The 20282-nt window shown below is 46.1% G+C and overlaps 1 protein-coding gene across 2 annotated transcripts in view; it reads left to right on the top strand.

The window, feature by feature from the left end:
- Window positions 1–20282, top strand: part of SLC24A3 (solute carrier family 24 member 3) — a 457448-nt gene that overhangs the window by 425386 nt on the left and 11780 nt on the right. For both annotated transcript variants that reach the window (XM_044748140.2, XM_014855848.3), the window contains 3 exons: window positions 3702–3868; window positions 6737–6851; window positions 7942–8054. In XM_044748140.2, coding sequence (XP_044604075.2) covers window positions 3702–3868; window positions 6737–6851; window positions 7942–8054 — 395 coding nt within the window. The remainder of the gene's footprint in view (window positions 1–3701; window positions 3869–6736; window positions 6852–7941; window positions 8055–20282) is intronic.

Here is a 20282-nt window from a genome sequence, read left to right as displayed (position 1 = left end):
TGCCCGTTCACGCCCCTGGCTTCCTCTCCCAGTTGCTGGCTGTCTCTCGAGAAATCGCATCCTTGCCCACGCATCAGGTCCCTGAGCAGAGAGTTTGGTTTCCTAATTCACTGCTGCATCCTCGGCACCTGGAGCCGTGGCTGGCACAGAATGGCGCAGTGGGCATCAGTGGATATCTGTTAAATGAACGAACGAACCTATCCCCAGGTGGCTCTATTTGGACCACATGGCAATGGAACAAGAGAGGAGAAAATGTCCAGAAATGCTGTTGACTCACAGAGGAGAGGAAACGGTTTTTACCCCTTTGTTCAGAAATGGAAGTTTATATTAGCTAAAATGTGGACAGACGATTCTTACCTGACTGCTCTCGCTCCCCAAATCATTGAAAAAGCACATTTCTGTATCACCCGGTTTGCTCAAGGAGTTATGTTTGTTATATGACGTTTAAAGGTATATTCCAGATGATACTCATTGAATTTCTACTTCCTTGTTACAAGGGAGCTATAACTTACAGAAAGCAGCCCTATCATTTTTAATGTCAGTGAGAACTGTTTCTAGTTACACTGCCCTCCTTGTGTCAAGTCAGAATTTTTAAAGCAGCTGAGAGAAAAAACTCGACTCATTTGTGCTAACTTGTACTCCTTGCAGCTTTACCTAATAAGTATCATTTTCTACGCTCTTGCAGTAGTAAGTTCTGACTTTGTTTTTCTTCTCTTTTTTATCTTCTGAAGAATGACAAAGAGCCAAACTGAAGTCATTTCTCTTCCCAGCCATGTGTTCCTTTATAACTTCGATTGGGTGTGTACTGTAAACCAGATCTAGTCTTCCTCTCTCTCCCTGTGAGCGAGTCAGGAAGACCGGAAGGCCAGGAAGGGAGAACCCACGATGGATAAGTACTTGTCACCACATTGCAGCATTTAGGAACGTGCAGAATTCAGAAAGCATTTGGGATCCAAAGATCTGGCCATCTTGTGGATTCTGCAACATTTAAAAGTCCCTCACAAAACAACTCTCAGATAGTCTTTTCGCTTTGTAACCCAGCCAAACTCAGTCTAAATGTTCTCATCATTCACTTCACCATCTCCAGATCTTAAATCTGAAAAGGTGCATAGTAGCTAATAGGGAAAGATTTCCCCTTTCTGAATAATTTGTTCTCTTTGCCTTATTCTGCATTTGTAAGTGGGATACCCTTAGACTCTTAAAAACAAATAAATTTTCTTTGAGCATGTGCTAAATGCCCTGCACTGTTCATGGCATTCAAAATAGAGTGGTAAACCAGCTAGAGAAAACACTCATTCTTACAGAGTTTATATTCTAGTTTGGGGGCAACTGAAAATAAATGAGGAAACAAATGAACTTGATAATTTCAGACAGAATACATTTGTCATGAAACGAATAAAAGCAGGTGATGGGAAAGCAAGGAGTGTGGTGGGTGAGAATCTTGTCTAGATTGGGTGATCTGAGGGATCAGGTGACGTTTGAGCTGTGAAGTGACCTGCATGACAGGGCCGACTCAGCCACGAGGAGATCCAGGCAGAGGGAATGGCAAGTGCAAAGGCCCTGAGGCAGAAAGGCTTGGAGTGTCTGAGGAAGAAGGTCAAAGCAGGGGAGTGTGTGAGTAGGGAGAGTGGCAGGTGGGGGCCAAATCAAGTAAGGCCTCGTCAGCCGTATTGGGAAGATGTGGTTTTACTCTGAGAGCTGTGGAAGCTAATGGAAGGTTCTAGAACAGTCTGCTTTTGAGGCTGTCCCTCTTGCTGTTGGTGGTGAGCACATGGAGGCAGGGCAGGTGTAGGAGCCAGGAGTCCCCTCAGCAGCCAGGTCTTCAGCCAGGTCATGTGTGGAGGACTGGGCCCAGCGGGAAGCGGTGGGGATATAATGAGTTGTAGACAGATGAGAATGCCCTGGGCAAGTTGCCAGGGTTGGGCATAGGGGATGAAAGAACGGGGAGAGTCAAGAATGACCTTGAGTATTTTGACTCCAGTAACTTGCAAGCTTACGTTGTTCCAGCCCCTGTCATAATATCATCTCATTTAATTCTTCCAGCAACTCTGTGAGCTCAGTGCTGTTGTGTCCATATTTTACAGATGAGGAAACTGAGGCTCAGGGAATTTAAATAACTGAGCCACTCGACCCAGACAGAGGAGGGATCGGACCGAGTGCTCTCTGACGAGAAAGCCCCACTCTCCCCCCAGAGACTGCCCTGCCTCGGCCATCGGAGTGGGGCCTGGGGGCCAGAAGTGATGTCATGTAACTTTACACTGCAGTTTTAAGAAATTATTGGGAGTCTGGCAAGAGATAAAAGAAATAAGTGCTGGATAGTGATAGAAAATTATGAAATAAATTTGGTTAAACGTTTTATTAATCACTGTTCAAAATGTAATTTTAAAAATACCTCCGTAACTCTGGTGGGAATATAAAATGGTGGAATCATTTTGGAAAACTGTTTGGCAGTTTCTTCTAAAGTTAAATAAACACTATGACTCAGCAATTCTACTTCTGGGTCTTTGCCCAAGAAAAATGAGAACATGCCCACAAAAAGACTTGTAGAGAATGCTCATAGCCACTTTAGTCGTAATACCCCAAACCTGGAAACACCTCAAATTCCCATCCACAGGAGAACAGATAGACAAACTGTGTATCCACAGGGTAGAGCACTACACAGCTACTCAAAGGAATGAGTTACTGACACATGAATGAATCTCAAAAAACATTTTATTGAATAAAAGAAGGTAGACACAAAGACATACCATATGATTTTGTTATTTGAAGTTGGAGAACAGGAAAAACTGATCTGTGGTGGTAGGGACTGGGGGTTTGACTGGAACGAGGCATAGGGAACTTTCTGGAAGATGGAGATGTTCTGTATTCTCACTGAAGTGGGAATCACACATGAGTGTACATATTTCGTAGCAGAGGTGAGTTACTCCTTAAGCAGGATGGTAATAAAAGCCAAAGGAGAACTAATATGTTTGTCAAATCTGAGGCCACTAGGAACTCTTGGCTATATAGTCACCAAAATCAGCGTTTATAGGTATCTCTCATACACAGCACTCAGGCAGCACAGGTCATCAGTGACAGATCCATCATCTTGTCCATGGCAGCAGATAGTTAGAGAGCCAGAAAGCAATGATTAATTTGCAAATCCATATCAGCTTGGGATCCAAACACTCAAGCGGTGTTTTGACAGCTTTGAGGGCCTTTAAAACATCTTTCAAGACTTCCGTGAGCTGATGGACGATGCTTAGCAATTCCACTAGATGGCGCTGTGACCGCTGACACCTTGTGATCTGGAAAGATTGGGTTACCTAACCATGAGGAGGACAACAGGGGTGGACTGCTGGTCTTCCTAGCTCCCCTCCCTCATGCACGGCCCCCCACACACACCCATCCCTTTTTGTATCCTGAGAATCTTCCTCATCCTGTCCCACCTGGCCACATTCACCAAACCATCCCCCCTGCCCTGTATACTCAGAAGTGACTCATCCTGTCATTTCGGAGGCCCGGCTAGTAGGTGGGCAGTGGTTTTGTTGGTGGTGGAAAGCCATTTGAGTCTTTTTGGAAAAGAGCAATATAATAAAGTTTATGTCACAGGCCATCAGTCAGGATGTAAATGTCTGGGGGAAGCAGTGCAGAAGGCTGGTGGAGCAGAGAAATGAAGCCAACTGATTTTTTTTTTTTTTTTGCCTTTTTTATTTTCCCAGCTGGCAAACTGGAAACAGTGAAATGGGCATTCACCTGGCCACTGAGTTTTGTCTTATACTTCACTGTACCCAACTGCAACAAGCCCCGCTGGGAGAAATGGTTCATGGTGACGTTCGCTTCCTCCACACTGTGGATCGCAGCCTTCTCCTACGTGATGGTGTGGATGGTGAGTGTGTTGAGGACCCCATGGCATTGCTAGATCTCTTTAGAGTGAAAATTGCGCTCAACTAGAAGGGAATAGGCGTTGGGATTTCAGCCCAGTAGCTGTATCTGTCAGCTATTGCTGCAAAAAGCCACATAACAAACCACCCCCAAACTCAGTGGTTTAGAATCACGAGCATCTGTTCTCCTGCTCACATGTCTGCGGTTAACTAATCACAATGGGGACTGGCGCGGCAGCTCTGCTTCCAGCTACAGCACTGCTACGCTTGATTCAGGCAGCAGGTGGGGTTCGTGTCTACTCCATGCATTTGCTCCTTTTCCTTGAACCAGTGGCTACCTGGGGAATGCTCTTCTCTCAATGAATCATTGAAATGCAAGAGAGCAAGTGGTGAAAGACAAGAGGCTTCCCAGGGCCTTCGCTTGGAACTGACATACCATCATTTCTACCACCTTCCATCAGCCAAGCCCACCATCAATGGAGAAATACACTCCATCTGCTCCAGTGGGAAGAACAGCAGAGTCACCAGCCAAAGGGCCTGGAGGAAAGGGATGAGGAATTGGAGAGTGACGATCCCATCTATCAGAGTCACTTCCCCTAGCTGAGTCTCATCAACCAAAAAATGAGGTCATTGGACCAGGTGACTTCCCAAGGGTCCCTTCTGAAGCTAAACTAATGATTCAGGGATTGGAATAGGTTGTGGGGCTATGGCTCAAAAGAGCCTCTGCCCTAAGGCCGTTTTAGGAAATGCAGCCATCGGAATGCAGTGCCCATTTATGACCACTTTTTAACTGGGGAGCAAAACTAATTCATCAGAATTGGAGTTGGGCAGATATTAAAAGCCATCACAAAATTATGCACATCTAAGTTAATCTTGGTTGAATAGTGGACAGAAATGCAGTATAAGTTCTGGAGAATTAAACTCAAGAGCTAAAAAAAAAAGGTCTGAAAATATTGTTTTGGAGGTGATCGCAAATTTGTAAACCTGACACAATTAACTCATAATTATCCCTTGCCTTCAACATCACAGACAGATATTTTCTTCTTCAATCCGGATTTTATAGCCAGGGGTTTCTCCCTCACCCTATATTCATTAACGTTTTTATTTGACATATTCATTGGGTACCGTCTCTGTTCCAGGTTTAGGGAGTGTGTTGGTGTCCCTGACCTCCACGAGCTCAATGGTTTTCTCCAAAGTCCACTCACAAAGTAAACCACTGATCTGAGGCTCAGCCTCCTGTTTGCCTCCTTCCGCTCTGTGGAGGTTCTGGAAGTCCTGAGCAATGTCTGGGTGCAAGGGAGAAAACAGGAGAAGCAAGAGATCTGGTCCCAGCCACCTGGACAATCGGTTCCCAAACCTCCAGGCTCAACCACAAACATAACAGTAAGAGAGAGCAAGCAGCAGGGGCAGCAACTCCTTTCCAGGCCAAGCCCCGCTGAGCCAAACCAGATTCCTACAGGGACCCAGCTGAGGGTTAGAAAGGAAAAACAAGGTTTGGCCAGGATGCTTGTAGCTCATTTCACAAAAGGCTCCTCAGAACAACAAAAGAAATATGTGTTTCTGCATCTCACTTTCCTCCCTGGAGAGTGGAAGGCAGAGAGCCCCGAGGCCACCCCAAGTTCAGGCCAGCACTGAACGGAAATGAGGTTCAGTCTCTGGTTTGAAAAGAGGCAAGCCAGGCATGTCAACGGATTTAACTACCATCCCCCAAACCTTCGCATGGGGAAGGAGCAACTGTGCCCCTTGGAGTAAGTCAGGGTTTCATGTGTAGGTGTCTCTTTCCATTGCTGGCCCGGGAGGCACCATGCGGAGAACTGCTACTTACAACATGTGGTTTGCATTTCTTGTAATTTTACAGAAAGTGAGGGAGATCAAGTGGCATCCAAAATGACCTAAGCATTCCAGATCTTGCGAGTTAGCCTCTCCTCGGGCCAACACACAGGGAATGGGTCTCTTTTTCCACTTCTCTCTCTTTTGCCACTGGCTCCCTCCTCTTCTGTCTCACGGACTGCTTTCCTCTCAGTGTTCCCATCTGGAAATCAGGGGGCAAGAATGGGCTCATTTACCAGATGGAAGTGGTGTCTCAGGCATCCCGTGTCCACCCTCTGGCCCAACCCCTGCTGCATTAGTAGAGGCCTGCCTGTGCCAATGAGCCTGACCGCTGGTGGGAAGGACCCCTCTGGCACTTACCAGCCTAACTGCCTTGGGCAGTGCCTCAGTTTTCCCATCTGAAGAATAGAGATAATAATAGCACTGACTCCATAGGGTTGTTGTGAGAATTAAGCTAAAACACACGAATATCGCTTAGCACAACGCCTAAGTACTAAATAAACATTATCATTATTATCGTGAAGACATTGTTAGCAAATGTCAGGGAAGAGAGGAAAGGAATTGTCTGCTTATGGCTTTTCCTACATGACTGATGGTGTAAATCCAGCCCCTTTCTGGTTCTTGTAAATTCCCATTATGCATCTCAGGACTTGGATGCTGAAATTCCCAGTACAGCGTGGCAGCCATCCCTCCTGGGTTTCTCAGGACGTCCTGTGTTCAAATATCCTGTCTCAATCTTGCCTTTCCCCAGAAACTCTATTTCCCCTCCCTCAAACCGTCTGCCTCACCTGAATGGAACAAGTGAAAAAGACCTACCTTTGATTGGAAAATGGGCTCCGTAAGGGCACCCAGGTCCCCTGACCTGCAGGCCAGGTCTGCACGCACGGTTCTTTGCAGTCTGTATTGATTCAGAGGGCGGATGTTGCCCCCTGGAGAGATGGCCCAGCTTGTAGGCTTTTCTGCTTCTTGATCACAGGATCCATGAGCCCGTAGGGTTGGCGTTGGCCCTCAGCTCACCATCTGTCTCTTCCTGCTGCTTCCAGGTCACAATCATTGGGTACACGCTGGGAATTCCTGACGTCATCATGGGGATCACCTTCCTGGCTGCCGGAACCAGCGTGCCCGACTGCATGGCCAGCCTCATCGTGGCCAGACAAGGTGGGGCCTCCAGTGGACCGGGATGGGGGAGAAGGAAGGCCTCCCTACCTGGGAGTCCACATGGCAGTTACCGGGGCGCCAAGTACTGACTTGGAAGGAACAATGAGTGACTTCAGTGCCATGTTGGTCAGAAGGCTTCCTGGCATCAGAAGAACAGGGAAACAAGCCCGAAGGTCACCCCTTGAGAAAGGCAGAGATGTTTCCTGGGTAGCACCCGCAGCCCCTTCTGGAGGTTGTATTGTCATCCTTCTATCATTAAAAATGGTAATAAATATAATGATAGCTCACCTTTGCAGAGTGCCACACACAGAGCAAAGCAGATTAGGCACATTATCTGGCTTAATTTAAACAAATCTGTGAGGTAGGGACAACCATACCCCGTTCTATGTATAAGAAAACTGATACTTAGAGGAGACGGACCCCATGGCCTACGGTTTCCCCAGCTGCAATATCTCAAAGCGATGGCTGCCAGAGGTCCATCTTCAGTGGGTGACAGAGCCCTCCCTCCTTGAAAACCAAGCTCACTGTTTATTGCCAGACCTCCCCCATGATGGCCATGCGCTTCCTTGCCCACGCCCGCTCTAACTGATGTGCCTGATTTGTGCTAGAGGGCATTGTTTGCAACACGCAGTTTAGCTACAACACTTAGCACAGTATCCTCTAGAAGTCCTCATGAATTTCTACTAGTTACATCATTTTTCTTAATAGTGCTCAATTATTTAGAAGAATTAGAGCAGGTGAGAGGCTTTATAGAACTGTTGAGTTTATTCCTTTCTATAAGGATGTTTCAGAATTTTTGCAACTATATTTGGTTTTTTGAATCACTTGTATTTAGCCAATGATCATATTTGGAGTAAAGGTCAATAGATCAATAGAATGTGCACTTTATTCTGTTCTACTGAAAATACGTATTCAGTGTATTCAATGTCAGTGTCATGCTACAGTGACGGCCTAAGAGAGAACCAGGTACCTGTGCTAGCAGACCTGCTGGCTGGGCCTCTGGCTGTCGACCAAGGCTTGGGGGGTCCCTCGTGGGCCCTGCACCCCCCTGAGAGCGCCTCCCTCACTCAGTGACCTCTCATCCCTGCAGGCATGGGGGACATGGCCGTGTCCAACTCCATCGGGAGCAACGTGTTTGACATCCTCATCGGCCTCGGGCTCCCCTGGGCCCTGCAGACCCTGGCCGTGGATTACGGATCCTATGTAAGTGGGTCTCTTTGAACCCAGGGCTACACAGACTCTGTTTTTAGTGGCCTTGACCACTTGTCTCAGGGCAAGGAGGTGTGGAAATACTAATATTGAGGGAAAACAAATTCTTGTCAAAGTCCTTCAAAAGTCAGGCTCGAGAGGACATTCAGGACTCCAGAGCAGGGTTGGCAGGCTTTTTTTGTAAAGGGCCAGATAATAAATCTTTTAGGCTTTGTGGGCCAGACAGTCTCTGTCACAATTACTCGACTCTGTGGTTGTGGCCTGAAAGCAGCCAGGGACAATACGTAAGTGAGCGTGGCTGTTTCCGTGTGACTTTATTTATAGAAACTGAAATTTGAATTTCATATAATTTTCACGTCATGATATATTATGGTTCTTTCGACTCTTTTCAGCCATTTAAAGATGTAAAAACTACTTTTAACTCCTGTGCTATGCAAAAACAGATCGAGGGCCAGATTTGGTCCATGTGCCGTAATTTGCCAACCCCTGCTCTAGTGTATTTGTTTCACATGCAAAACGTTTCTATTCAGGAAGGAAGGGACACAAAATACAAGATGCCCTCTCTGCCAGGGATCTGATGACAGTCAGATCCAGCTGTGGTGGCCTCCGTGCTCTCTCTCTCAAGGTTAAGCTGATTGTGACTTCAGGTGGATTTGCTGGTGGCTGACACAAGTGGGTCCAAGTAGGCTTCAGTGCTCTTTCCCGACTTGCCAAAATGTTCCCCCTCTGCTAGTGGAAACTTCAGCCCTAGACGCTGTCCAAAGACTGAAGAAGAAGCTGCAATTAGAGATTTCTTCCTGTGTCTGGGAAAAAACAATATTGTCCTTCTGAAGTTTTTGCTCGGTGCTTCTCTAAATGTATTACTGAGCGTGGCTTTACTCTATCTGTACAATATGTTATAAGTGGTTGTATATTCGGCAGAAAATATTGTAGCTTATTTTATCAAAAGATCGTTGTCTTCAGAGTTGCTTGACTAATGGCTGTTTCAACTTGGGAGGTTGTATCCAGCTGGTTACAGTGAAATTGAAATCTGTTCCGAAAGGCCACGTGGTTTGGGTTCATGTGAAGTTACCTGTTGGCTGAGAGATTTCCTCAGAGGGTAAAGATAAGCACAGGGAGATGGAAGGAAGTAGAATGTATTTTAAGGAGATCTCTTCTCTGTTGTCTATGAAATTGGGTAATGACCACATTCCCACTTTAATATGGTAAAAATGGGCCACATTACATTACATTGGGGAGTCTGGGAAAGCTGCTTGCTGGAGGTAACTATGAGTTGAAATCTGAATAAGTAGAACCAGCCATGGGGAAATTGGGGCAGGACAGAGCAAAAGCATTGCAGGCAAAAGAAACAGCCAGTGCAAAGGCCCTGAGGCAAAAATACACTTGTTGGCGAGAAAGGAAGTTCAGTGTAAGTGGAGCAGAGTGAGCATGGGGGTGCATGGTTTGAGATGCAGTTGCGGCAGGAGGTGGGGGAGGAGGGGGCTGATCATGTGGGTGCTCATTTGACAACAAAAAATTATGGCATTCAAACTTACGTGATATATGGATTTAGAAAATGATGTTTGTGGACACCATCATAGCATGGCTTGATGAGCAGTGTGTAGGTCTATGCCTGGGATCCGAACTCATGAACCCTGAGCCACTAAAGCAGAGTACGCGAACATAACCACTACACAACCGGGCTGGCAGCACAGATCATTTTGTGATGAGGTCTAGAGGTGGTATATATCCTGTCTGCTCCCACCCGTTGTCTAGATAAGTCATATGTCCCCACCTAGATGCAAGAGAGATCCAGGACATTAGTTTAGCTGTGCATCCAGGAAGAAGAGGGGACACGGATATCAGACAACACTAGTAGTTCTCACAGTCTGGGGTGTCCAGTTGAGAGTGGAATCCAAACAAGAGGATTTGCTGGATAACCTTCTACTGCGGATGCTGAGCTGCTCTTGTCCGAGACATCCACCCATACTGCAGCATTCATCTGTCTGCCATGCCGACCAGAGCACTCAGGTTGAGGGGGCTCCATGCCCCTAACTGTACTGGGACGTGTTGACCACTCCTGCCTCTTTGATCTCCTTCTTCTGGGTCACATGTGGACACTCCACCTTCTGGTTAACACATCTCTCCTGAGCTCGAGCCGAGAGCCACATTATAGATTGTGTTTCATGTCTCTCATTAAAGTCTTGTTGCTTCCTTAAAATGCGAGACACCTTGATGCTGTTCTGCCATTCCTCAAATAATCTCTTGGGTTTTTGCTACAGCCAACTAATCTAAATTTTACTTTTTTATTCCTTTATTCTGATTAAAAAATAGCTAAAGGTCTTCACTGAAAATTAGAGAAACTCTAACTTTCTGTTATGATGGAAATGTTCTATGGCTGCACTGTCAAATGCAGTAGCCACTAGCTCCAAGAGGCTTTTGAGTACTTGAAAAGTGGCTGTTACAAGTGAATACCTGAATTTTTTATTTTTATTTTAATTAATTTAAACTTATATAGCCACATGTGGCTTGTGGCTGCCCATAAGATGCTTCAGCTTTAGAGGGTGAAATAAAAATCATACGTAGTCCAATCCATAGATATCAATTGTTAAATTGATATTAATTGTAAAATTTCAGCATATTTTTCTCTTTCTAGGTTGGCTTACATAGCTGAGACCACACTATACAGTTTTGCACATTGCTTTTTATACTTCTTATTCTATCAAACACATTTTCCTTAAAATCTCATTAGAGATATCTTTAATGCAGCATAAATAGTCTAGTTGTACCAAAATTTACTTAATCGTGCTGCTGCTGTGGGACACATGTTGCTTCATGAGTTTTGCTGTTATAAATAATGATGCCACAGACATCTTTGTGCATCAATCTTACAGATTTTAGAGATCTATAAAAATTGTTCATAAGACTACATTTACATTTGAGTTTATTTCCTTTGATCATTTTGCCAGAGTTGAAATTGTTATATAGAATATGAACACTTTGAAGCTCTTTACACATGCCTAATTATTTTTCAAAATGACAATATTCCTTACAGTTTAGTTTGTCCTAATTTCATTCCTGAGGTTTAGGGGGCAGCTTTTTGGCAACCTCATGTTCTTTCTTTTTTGTTAACACAGGCTTACCCCTCAAATTGTGAGCACAGGAAGCTCCGTGAGGGTGAGCTTCCTCGTGGCACATAGTATGGGGCATGTACATACTTGAGACATGAAAAAAGCGTTGACTAAATAGAGCCCGTGTTAGGTCTTCCATTGCATTAGCTTTCACCAACAGTTGCCTTTTGTGAGTTAGAGGGAAGCTTCAGGTCCAAGCTGAGACATGAGGACATGGGTAGGCTAATAATTTGGTGCCCCTTCAAACCAATATTTTTTTAAAGTTTTGGTTCAACATTTATTTTTCAGAGGAGACAGAATTCTGCATGAGCGAAGGGTGGAGAAAGGAGATTACTGGTTCTGTCATTGCCTCTCCTTATTGTCCCCCATTTCAGCTCAGGCCTTACACCTCCACGTCCTGCTTGAGCAAGGGCCCTGCAGCGAGCACAACCTGACTTGCTGAGGAAGAACGACTGGTGACCCTCAGTCACTACTTGGTCGTACTCGGTCTTGGTGCCTTATCCCTCCTTCCAAAGGCTCCAGCTCTTCTAGATGCAATGTTCTGTCTCTCATTTCATTCCCTGGTCCATCTTTATGTCCCATCTTCAGTGGCACCCCAGACCACCTGGCTTCCATGCCCCTTAACCCAGCTTGAGCATTGGGTATATGGATCTGTGGAGTTTGTCAACAATCCACCTGGCTTATTCCTCTGTTTGTTTCACTTTCCCACTTACCTCTTATGAAAGTTGTAAAGAAGTAAAATTCAGACCTCTGTGAACTCCAACTACTTTTTGTCTCCTCTGGTGAAGACTGGAGGATGGTGGCTAAAAAGCAGCCAGCAAAAGATGAAAAGAAACTGTGCTCTAAATAACCTGGAAAATCGATCTATGTTATTCTTACCATGTTGATTCTCTCCAGAGAGGGATGGACAGGCAGGAGCAGGGGATGCAAATTCTTCCCATATCTCTAAGATTTATGATGTTTATTTTTTCTTTCCTGGGATTACAGGGTACAGTCATGGAAGATGAAATAAAAACTTTAAAAATCAAAACTCAGAGCTCATACTGGAAATAAACCAGTTCTTCTTATGAGCTTTGAAATCTTCCTGACTAGAAATGGATATCAGGCCTGAAATTCCAACTCAACTAGGACTGTTGTCTGCCGTAAGTGAACCCATAATGATCTACCCTCATTCCTCTCCTGACATTCTCCCAACACTCTTTAGAGAACAGAAAATTAAACATAATTCTCCTGTCAGTAACATCACAGCCATGAAAACATAGCCTTTTCAGGTCCCAAATTCTAGTGACAGGGACCTGAAATTCTGATGATGAAGACAGAAACATAGGCCCTATGAGATGTTTGGCCCAAATTCATGCTTTCCATCTGTAGATGACATAATTGGGTCACTCTGGTCATTTTGCTGGAATTGTACAAGGAGCACATCTAATCCTGTGGGTGAAGATCTTCTTTGTCCTTGAAGTGGAGGCTAAAACGCAGGAGAAGAAACAGGCCACTACTCTGATCAGCAGCCGCGGCACACAGGAGAGTGTTCTTGGGGGAGACTTTTGGTTGAAAAGGCTGGAGAAAGAGGTGTAATGTTGTATTTTCATCCAGATCCTGCTATTTCTGTAACCAGTGCCAGATCTTCATTTTATTCCAGGGACAAAAATATCCAGTGTAGGCCTTTCCCCCGAAAGCAGAAATTCAGTAATATAATCTATAAACAGCTCATGAACCCCAGGGAAATCAAGATTTCTTTTCGTATGTGGTGAGGTAGGGGTCCCACTTCATCCTTTTGCTTGTGTACAATTATAGCAGCGAGCAATCCTCATACATCAATAGCTCCCGAGAGCTTTGCCATATTGCAGCCCAGTTAAATAATTTATATTCGTGCTGATGATTCTGAGTCATCAATAAAAAGTTGAAAATGAAATATTTTCATCAAAAACAGTTAAGGCACTGATATATAGAGAGGTGGACTTTAATTTTCTGGGACACTTTATTTGTACAGACTACCTCTTTGCCTGGTAATGGTAGACCAAAGTGGTGGCCCAGTATTTGGCCCAACCAAGCTGTGTCTGTTGGTTTTCCTGGAAGCCAGGGTCCCAGAACTGGCCCTCTGGAACCAAACTATCTCACAGAGTGGGTAAAGGGGCCCCCGGCAGGGACTCCAGTTGTCTCTTTCTCCAGCTCATCCTTCAGGTGTCAGCTTGGATGTCAGTTGTGATCTCCCAAGCTTGGGTCAGTTATCGCTCCTGTGTTTTTCAACAGCTCCCCTCATAGCTTATCTTTGCCCCCTTGTCTGAATCTCCCCTAGAGAGGCAATCTCCCTGAGGGCAGGAATGGTGCCAGTCTTATGCATTTATTGTTTCCTCTGTGCCTAGGTGGGTGCCTGGCACTTAGAATGTGCTCAACAAATATTTTTTGGATGGATGGGTGGATCCTAACTTACCGATCAGCATCACCTCACCTGAGGAGGAAGATATGTGAGCAAAGCAAAACAAAGGAATAGGCTGTCCTGAGAAAAGAGCAGAGGACAAACAAAACAGTAATAAGAACAGCTTAACCTACTATGTGCCAGGCACTCCAGGGACACCATGTGCACATGGTCTCATCTAATCCTGACAGCAGCTAAATAAGACAAGAATTATTTCTTCACTAGTGTTTATTGTGCACCTACTCTGTGCCAGGAACTTGGTGAAGCACTAGGAAAACAGAATGAACAAGGCAGACTACCTGGTAGAGGGTGCATCAGGTGGGGGGCACAGACAATCCATGAGTGACAAACACATGAGTGTGCTAACTCAGAGAGCAAAAGCCTTCTAAGGACAATGAGGCAGTGATGTGATAGAGAAGGGGGCACGTGTCATTCTGTATTCGATGGACGAGGAGGTTGGTTCAGTGCTGAGTGTGAATGACAAGGAAGAGTTGGGTGTGTGGAGGGCAGGGGGAGCATTCTAGAAAGAGGGGGCTGCAAGTGCAGAGACGCTGAGACAGGCTGTGTCTGAGAACAGCAGGAAGGCGAGGGCAGAGGGAGTACAGGGAGTGAGGTGGGCAGGGCGCCCAGGCTCCCTTCTGAGTGCACAGCTGGTCTAAGTCCCGTTCTGGAGATCAGGAAGCCAAGGCCCAGAGAGGTAACATCTCACAGACGGAAAGAGGCAGAGAGAGGACAGCGAGGCTTTTTTCTCTCCCCAAAGCACCAGAGATCAAAGGGGTGGGGAGGAGCTAATTGCGGAAAGCGAGTCATGCCACAGCGCCACCATGCATGTCTCAGGGCACAGGAGCTGGAGGGTCATCACTGGGGTGGAATTTTAGACCAGACCCATCCCTGAGTTTGAATCTTTGCTGGAAGAGAAGACAGGGTCTGCTTGTTAAGGCTAAGGTGAGCTCTTCAGCTTTACGTAAAGAGAGAAGGACCTGGAAGAGAAGAGAACTCCTGACCCCATACTCCCGTTCTAAAAGTCCCACAGACATCATGGCAGCTAAAATCCTCGCTGCCCTAGGTAAGTCACATATCTACAGTGAGTTTCTGACTGAGGGCTGGAGGAACCATTCTGGATGCTTCCATGAGGATTACCTGTCTAGTCAGTCCCTGGGTCCCTCCCTGGCTTTCATCGGGCCCTCCTGTGGCCAGCCCTCCACACCCAGCCACATTTTGGGGGCATCGCTGTGTAACTTCATGCCAAGATGCAGAAGTCCATTGGAAAAATAGTTCCAGGTTCATGGAAAAGCAAACTTAGGGGTCTATTGCCATGAGCCTTTTTGTCTTCCCTCTTCTCCACCTCCAGCTTTTCCCAGGAGAGAAGCTTCATTTCTGGAAGAACGCTCAGGGGCATCCTTCCATTTAGCATGACGGTAACCCCGTGACATCTGTCTGCACCTCTGACATCAGAAGTGGGAAGACTGTGTGGGTTTAATGGCCTCTCCTGCCCCTCCTGCCCTCGCAAGGGAGCTGCTGACTATTCTGAAGCAATTTTTACATCCTGACTAGATGAAATTTCCAAGTCATAATTATTGCATAGTTACCATCAAGACAGCTGTTTGTGCATGGTGTTAGGTTCAGGCATTGGACAGCGAGGAATGAATGCACTTTTACCGATTTTGACACTTCCTAGCACTTGTGACTTGCTCAGAAGCCAGCCAGCTACCTAAGTGCCCTGAAATAAAAAATATTTCTAAAAGTCAAAGTTTGGAAAAGTGGCACTTCTTGTCCCATTTTGGGATGGACCTCTGTTCCACAGGCTCTAACAGAACTAAGGAAGTGCCGGGCAGGCTACAGGAAGCCAGGGCAAAACTCAGACTCCTGAGCTAGGGCTTAGAAATGCAGAGTAAATCCGAGAAGTAACAGGGGGAGAAAGAGAGTCTGTCTGTCTTGCTCTGAGCAAGAGCCCACCTGACTCCACAGAGGTAAAAAGGAGAGGTGATCAGAAACATTCTTTCCCCACATCTTCTGCCCAGTTTATTCTTTCTCTGATCAAACATTAATTGAGGAGCCAGCCCCATGGCCGAGTGGTTCAAGTTCCATGTGCTCTGCTTCAGTGGCCTGGGGTTTGCGGGTTCGGATCCCTGGTGCATACCTACTCCATTCACCAGCCATGCTGTGGAGGCATCCCACACACACAGTAGAGGAAGATTGGCACAGATGTTAGCTCAAGGCTAATCTTCCTCAAGCAAAAAAAAAAAAAGTTAGCTCAGGGTGAATCTTCCTCACAAAAAAAACACAAAACATTAATTGAATGTTTACTGTATGCTAAACTGATAACTGTCATTGGGGATGCCTCAGTGAGCAAAACAGACATCATCCTGTGCCCCTCAAGCTACAGCCTCTGGAAGGAGACAACTGCAGAAGCAATCCCAAAAAGAAGTCTGATGCGTGCTCTCCTGAGGACTGGTTGTGCAGGAGTTGTGCAGTGTGTGGCAGGGTAGGAGACCTGGAATGATGGTGAGGAAGTGACACTTCTTCTGAGAATCTGAGATTGCTGGGAGCCAAGCAGGTCAAGAGAGTGAGAGGATTTTTTCAGGCAGAAGGATCAGCCTGTAGAAGACCAGGATATGAGGAGGCTTCATGCACCCGAGGACCCGAGGGCAGCTCCTGTGGCTGGGGGCTGGATGTGGGGGGTGGGAAGTGGGAAGTGAGGGATAAGTGGCAGGAGTGAAACTAGAGACAGAGAGAGACCGTGTGGTAAAGACACCGTGAGCCATGGTAAAGGAAAGAATGAAGGGTATTAGGGAGGGAGTGGTGTGATCGTATATGCCTTTTAGAAAGAAGATTCTGACCACTCCATGGAGAAAGGGTTGGGGCCAGACAAGACTGATGGCAGCAAGACCAGTTATATGGTATTTGTAGGAGAGAGAAAATATGGTGACCTGGACTAGGGTATTTGTATCCATTAGCTATTGCTACATAATGCTGTGTAACAGACCATCCCCCAAACTCATAGCCTACATACATTACCGTGTATTTCTCATGCGTGTATCTGAGTTGACGGTGTTTGAGTGATCTAGGCTTGGCTCCAAGCTTCACTTGGGTCTGCTCTATGTGTCTCTCATCCTCTTTGAACCAGTGACTTCCTGAGACACATTCTTCTCATGATGAAAAGCAGGAGCACAAGAAGCCACCTCGATTATGGACATACCTTTCAAACCTGTGTTAAGTCCACTAATATCCCATTGGCCAAAGCATGTCACATAGCCAAACCCAAATCCAGAGGCTGAGAAATACCTCTGTCCACCGTGAAGCTGTGGAAAGGAGGCGGGCATATAACTCTAGTACAGGGGAGGGGAATTGAGGCCAGTGATTTGCTCGGCCTCAATAGTAGCAGTGAAGCTGGACAACATGGAAGGCAAAGCAAGAGACTGCAGAAGAAGAACCAGCAGGCCCTGGTGATTGATTTAACATCAGCCCCTAAACATCTGTTAATGGGGAGGTGAGTTGGGACAAGACAAGGACCTGATCATCCAAGATTTTGTTAGCCATTGTGAAAAGTTTGGATTGTGTTCTAACTGTGACTGAGGATTTTAGCAAAGCAATGGCATGATTCACTTTACATTTTAAGATATTTGATGTTGTTTGGAACTGCAGAAGAAGGCGAGAAAGAGAGGAGACAAGTCAGGGACCTGGTGATAAGAGATGATGGCAATGTGTGCTGAGGTGGTAGGAGTATAGAGGGGGAGAAAAAGAGATTCATAAGGAAGAATTGATAAGATTTTCTGATGGATGGTTGGAGGAGATATGAGAAAGAGAAAAATCAAAGGTAACTTCTAGTTCTTTGCTTGAGCATGTTGACCTTAAACAGACAGCTAGTTATTTCTCCAGCAAAAATGAGTTTATTCAAGATCAGCAAAGAATTGCAATTCAGAATCTGCAACCATGGCAAGCGTGTGTGAGTCCTCCCTGCCCTCCACAAGAGGAGGAGAAGCTCTTTCATAGAGGGGCAGAAGAAGATGGGAGGGCTGGAGGGCTGCTGTAAACCCAGAGTCCATTGGAGGAACTAACAGCTCCGTGTGGAGTGGCTCTTCACTGGCTGAGCTGTGACCATCTCTCATTGGCTGAGCTTCTTGTTAGTCAAGAAAAGGAAGCCTTTCTTCTTCCTGTTGGACTCTGCTATTGACCCAGGGAGTGAGAGCACCCCCTTTTGGTCTCCTGACTCCAATTTAATGAGGAGTCTGTTATTAATTTCCACAAGTAACTAAGGGTATTGTGATGCCATTCATGGAGATGGAGATAACAACATGGAGGGTGGAGAACATTTGACAGGAAATATCAGGGTTCCATATAGCACAGATGAAGTTTGATATGTCTGAGGGTCATCCAGGTGGAGATGTCAAGTACAATGGAATAAATAAATATGTCTGAAGTTCAGAGGCAGATTCTCAGTTGGAGGTATAAACTTGGCAGTCCACAGCATTAATATGGTTTTTAAAGCATGAAGTTCATAAAGGAAGTAAACGTAGATAGATAAGAGAGCCCAGAATCATATCCTGTTGTCAAGTAGGGGGAAAAAAGCATCCAGTGAGGAAGACTGAGGAGTGGTCAGCCAGAGATGGGGAGAATCAGAAGAAAATGGGGCCAGAAGACTGTTTCAAGAAGGATGGAATGGCCAAGTATAGCAGGGCTTTTTCCAAGGTCCTTCTTCTAAGGCAAGCTCTGTCAGCCATCACCTCCTCCAAGAAGCCTACCCACAGCCAAATTTACTACTTCTAGAATCACATGGGACTGTCATCTCTGATGTGTGTGTCTCCCCGACTCTCTAAACTGAGGGCAGGAACTGGATCTTACTCAACCAATGCTCCCCAGCCCCCAGCAGAGGGCCTGTGTAGAGTGAATCGATGAACCAGTCAGTTCTTGATGCTGTTCACGTCTTTCCTTCTCAACTTTTTTGGTAAGCTTTCCCAAATCAGGTTCCCAATACCTGCACACTGCTCCACCTGCCAGGATCAGTTTTCCCTTTTTCTGAAAACCCCTGCCCAAACCCAAAGGGTCAGTGGGGCACTGGAGCACAGCTCTTCCTCACCCCACCTTCAGTGAGGCCACATTCGTAGCTTGCATTTGACCATGGTGGGAGTATTGACACCATGGAAATTACCAGAATAGCAGAATGCCACTGCCAGGGCCAGTGTACAAACTATTCCCACAGGACCTGGATAGGTTACTTGGAGATAGTTTGGTGACATCTTAATGAATGATTCTTTTCAATGTTGTCCTAACAGAGCTCCTGGAAGCTACAGCGACACTACCTAATCCCTTTAAGGTGAACCTTGACCATGAGATTTCAGGCACTGTGTCAGGAAAATGAGGTGATATTGGGGGAAGGAAGGGGCCTTACAGGTCTCCCATGAAAGGTCACCAAGGACTGAAACTGATTCATCTCATTCTCTGTAAAAGTTTAGATCCCCCAGAAACCATTTAATCCTGAGACAAGGATTTGGGATGAGAAGTTTACTCCGGAGGAGCAGGAAGTTCCTGTAGGAGAGTGGGGAGGTGAGATGGGAAGGGAAGGCAGCCAATGACTGGTGTGTGAGCAAACCCATTACTGCCCTGGGCAACTGGAGCTGAGACTCAAGAAGCTCAGGGAAATGGTGTACACCCGCATCCCAGAATGACGTCATCTGAAGGGCAGGGGGCTCGGGTGTTTATACACGCTCTCCAGAGAGGCAGGGGTAGAGATTGGCTTGGTACTTCCATGGTTCAGGGCAAAGCCCTCAGGCACAGATGCCTGTACTGGCCATTGGGAGGCAGCTGTCCCTTCCAAAATGGTAAGTAGGGAGAGGGGCAGGTATGGGGTCCCAATGGCATCTACTGCACTGGCATCTGTGGTTCTCACAACTCATTCAGGACTCTTTCAGAAATGATAGGCTGGAAAGGCTCAGGTGCCACTTCTGAGGGTTCTTAGCAGTTAAAGAGGAGAACTCTGGCTATTTCCCTGTGCCCTGCAGGGTGCAAGGAAGAGTCTAGAATTTACACTCTGAAGCCCAACTCTCACTGCAGACTTGACCCCGTACTAGCTTCATGGCTTTATGTGATATTGTCCACAGTGGTTAAGTTTGCACATTCCACTTTGGTGGCCCGGGGTTCACCGGTTGGGATCCCAGATGCAGACCTATGCACCACTTGTCAAGCCAAGCTATGGCAGCATCCCACATATAAAAAAGTAGAGGAAGATGGGCACAGATGTTAGCTCAGGGCCCGTCTTCCTCAGCAAAAAGGAAGGTTGGCAGCAGTTAGCTCAGGGCTAATCTTCCTCAAAAAAAAAAAATATATATATATATATAATAAGAAATATATGTTTGGTTTTCTTCCCCAATTCTAGCTCCTAAAACCCTTGGAATTTTCTAAGTGATGAGAGCCATAAAGGTGTCTTTTGTTATGTTAATGAGGTGACTTTTGGGAAGGACCTAAGGATGGGGACTGGTTGCCAGGGGACCCAACCATGCGATTAGAGGGTTGGATCTTTCAGTCCCACTCCCTGACCTCCAGGGGAGGAGAGAGGGGCTGGAGGTTGAATTGATTGACAGTGATTTAATCAATCATCCCCGTGTAATGAGGCCTCTAAAAATCCAAAAGGATGGGGTTCAGAGAGCTTCCAGGTTGGGGAACACGTGGAGATTTGGGGAGAGTGACATCCCAAAG

This window comes from Equus asinus, chromosome 15, assembly GCF_041296235.1.
Source record: "Equus asinus isolate D_3611 breed Donkey chromosome 15, EquAss-T2T_v2, whole genome shotgun sequence".
NCBI classification, from domain to species: domain Eukaryota; kingdom Metazoa; phylum Chordata; class Mammalia; order Perissodactyla; family Equidae; genus Equus; species Equus asinus.
The sequence above is the reverse complement of the archived record's forward strand: the minus strand, read 5'-3'. Positions and strand labels throughout refer to the sequence as shown.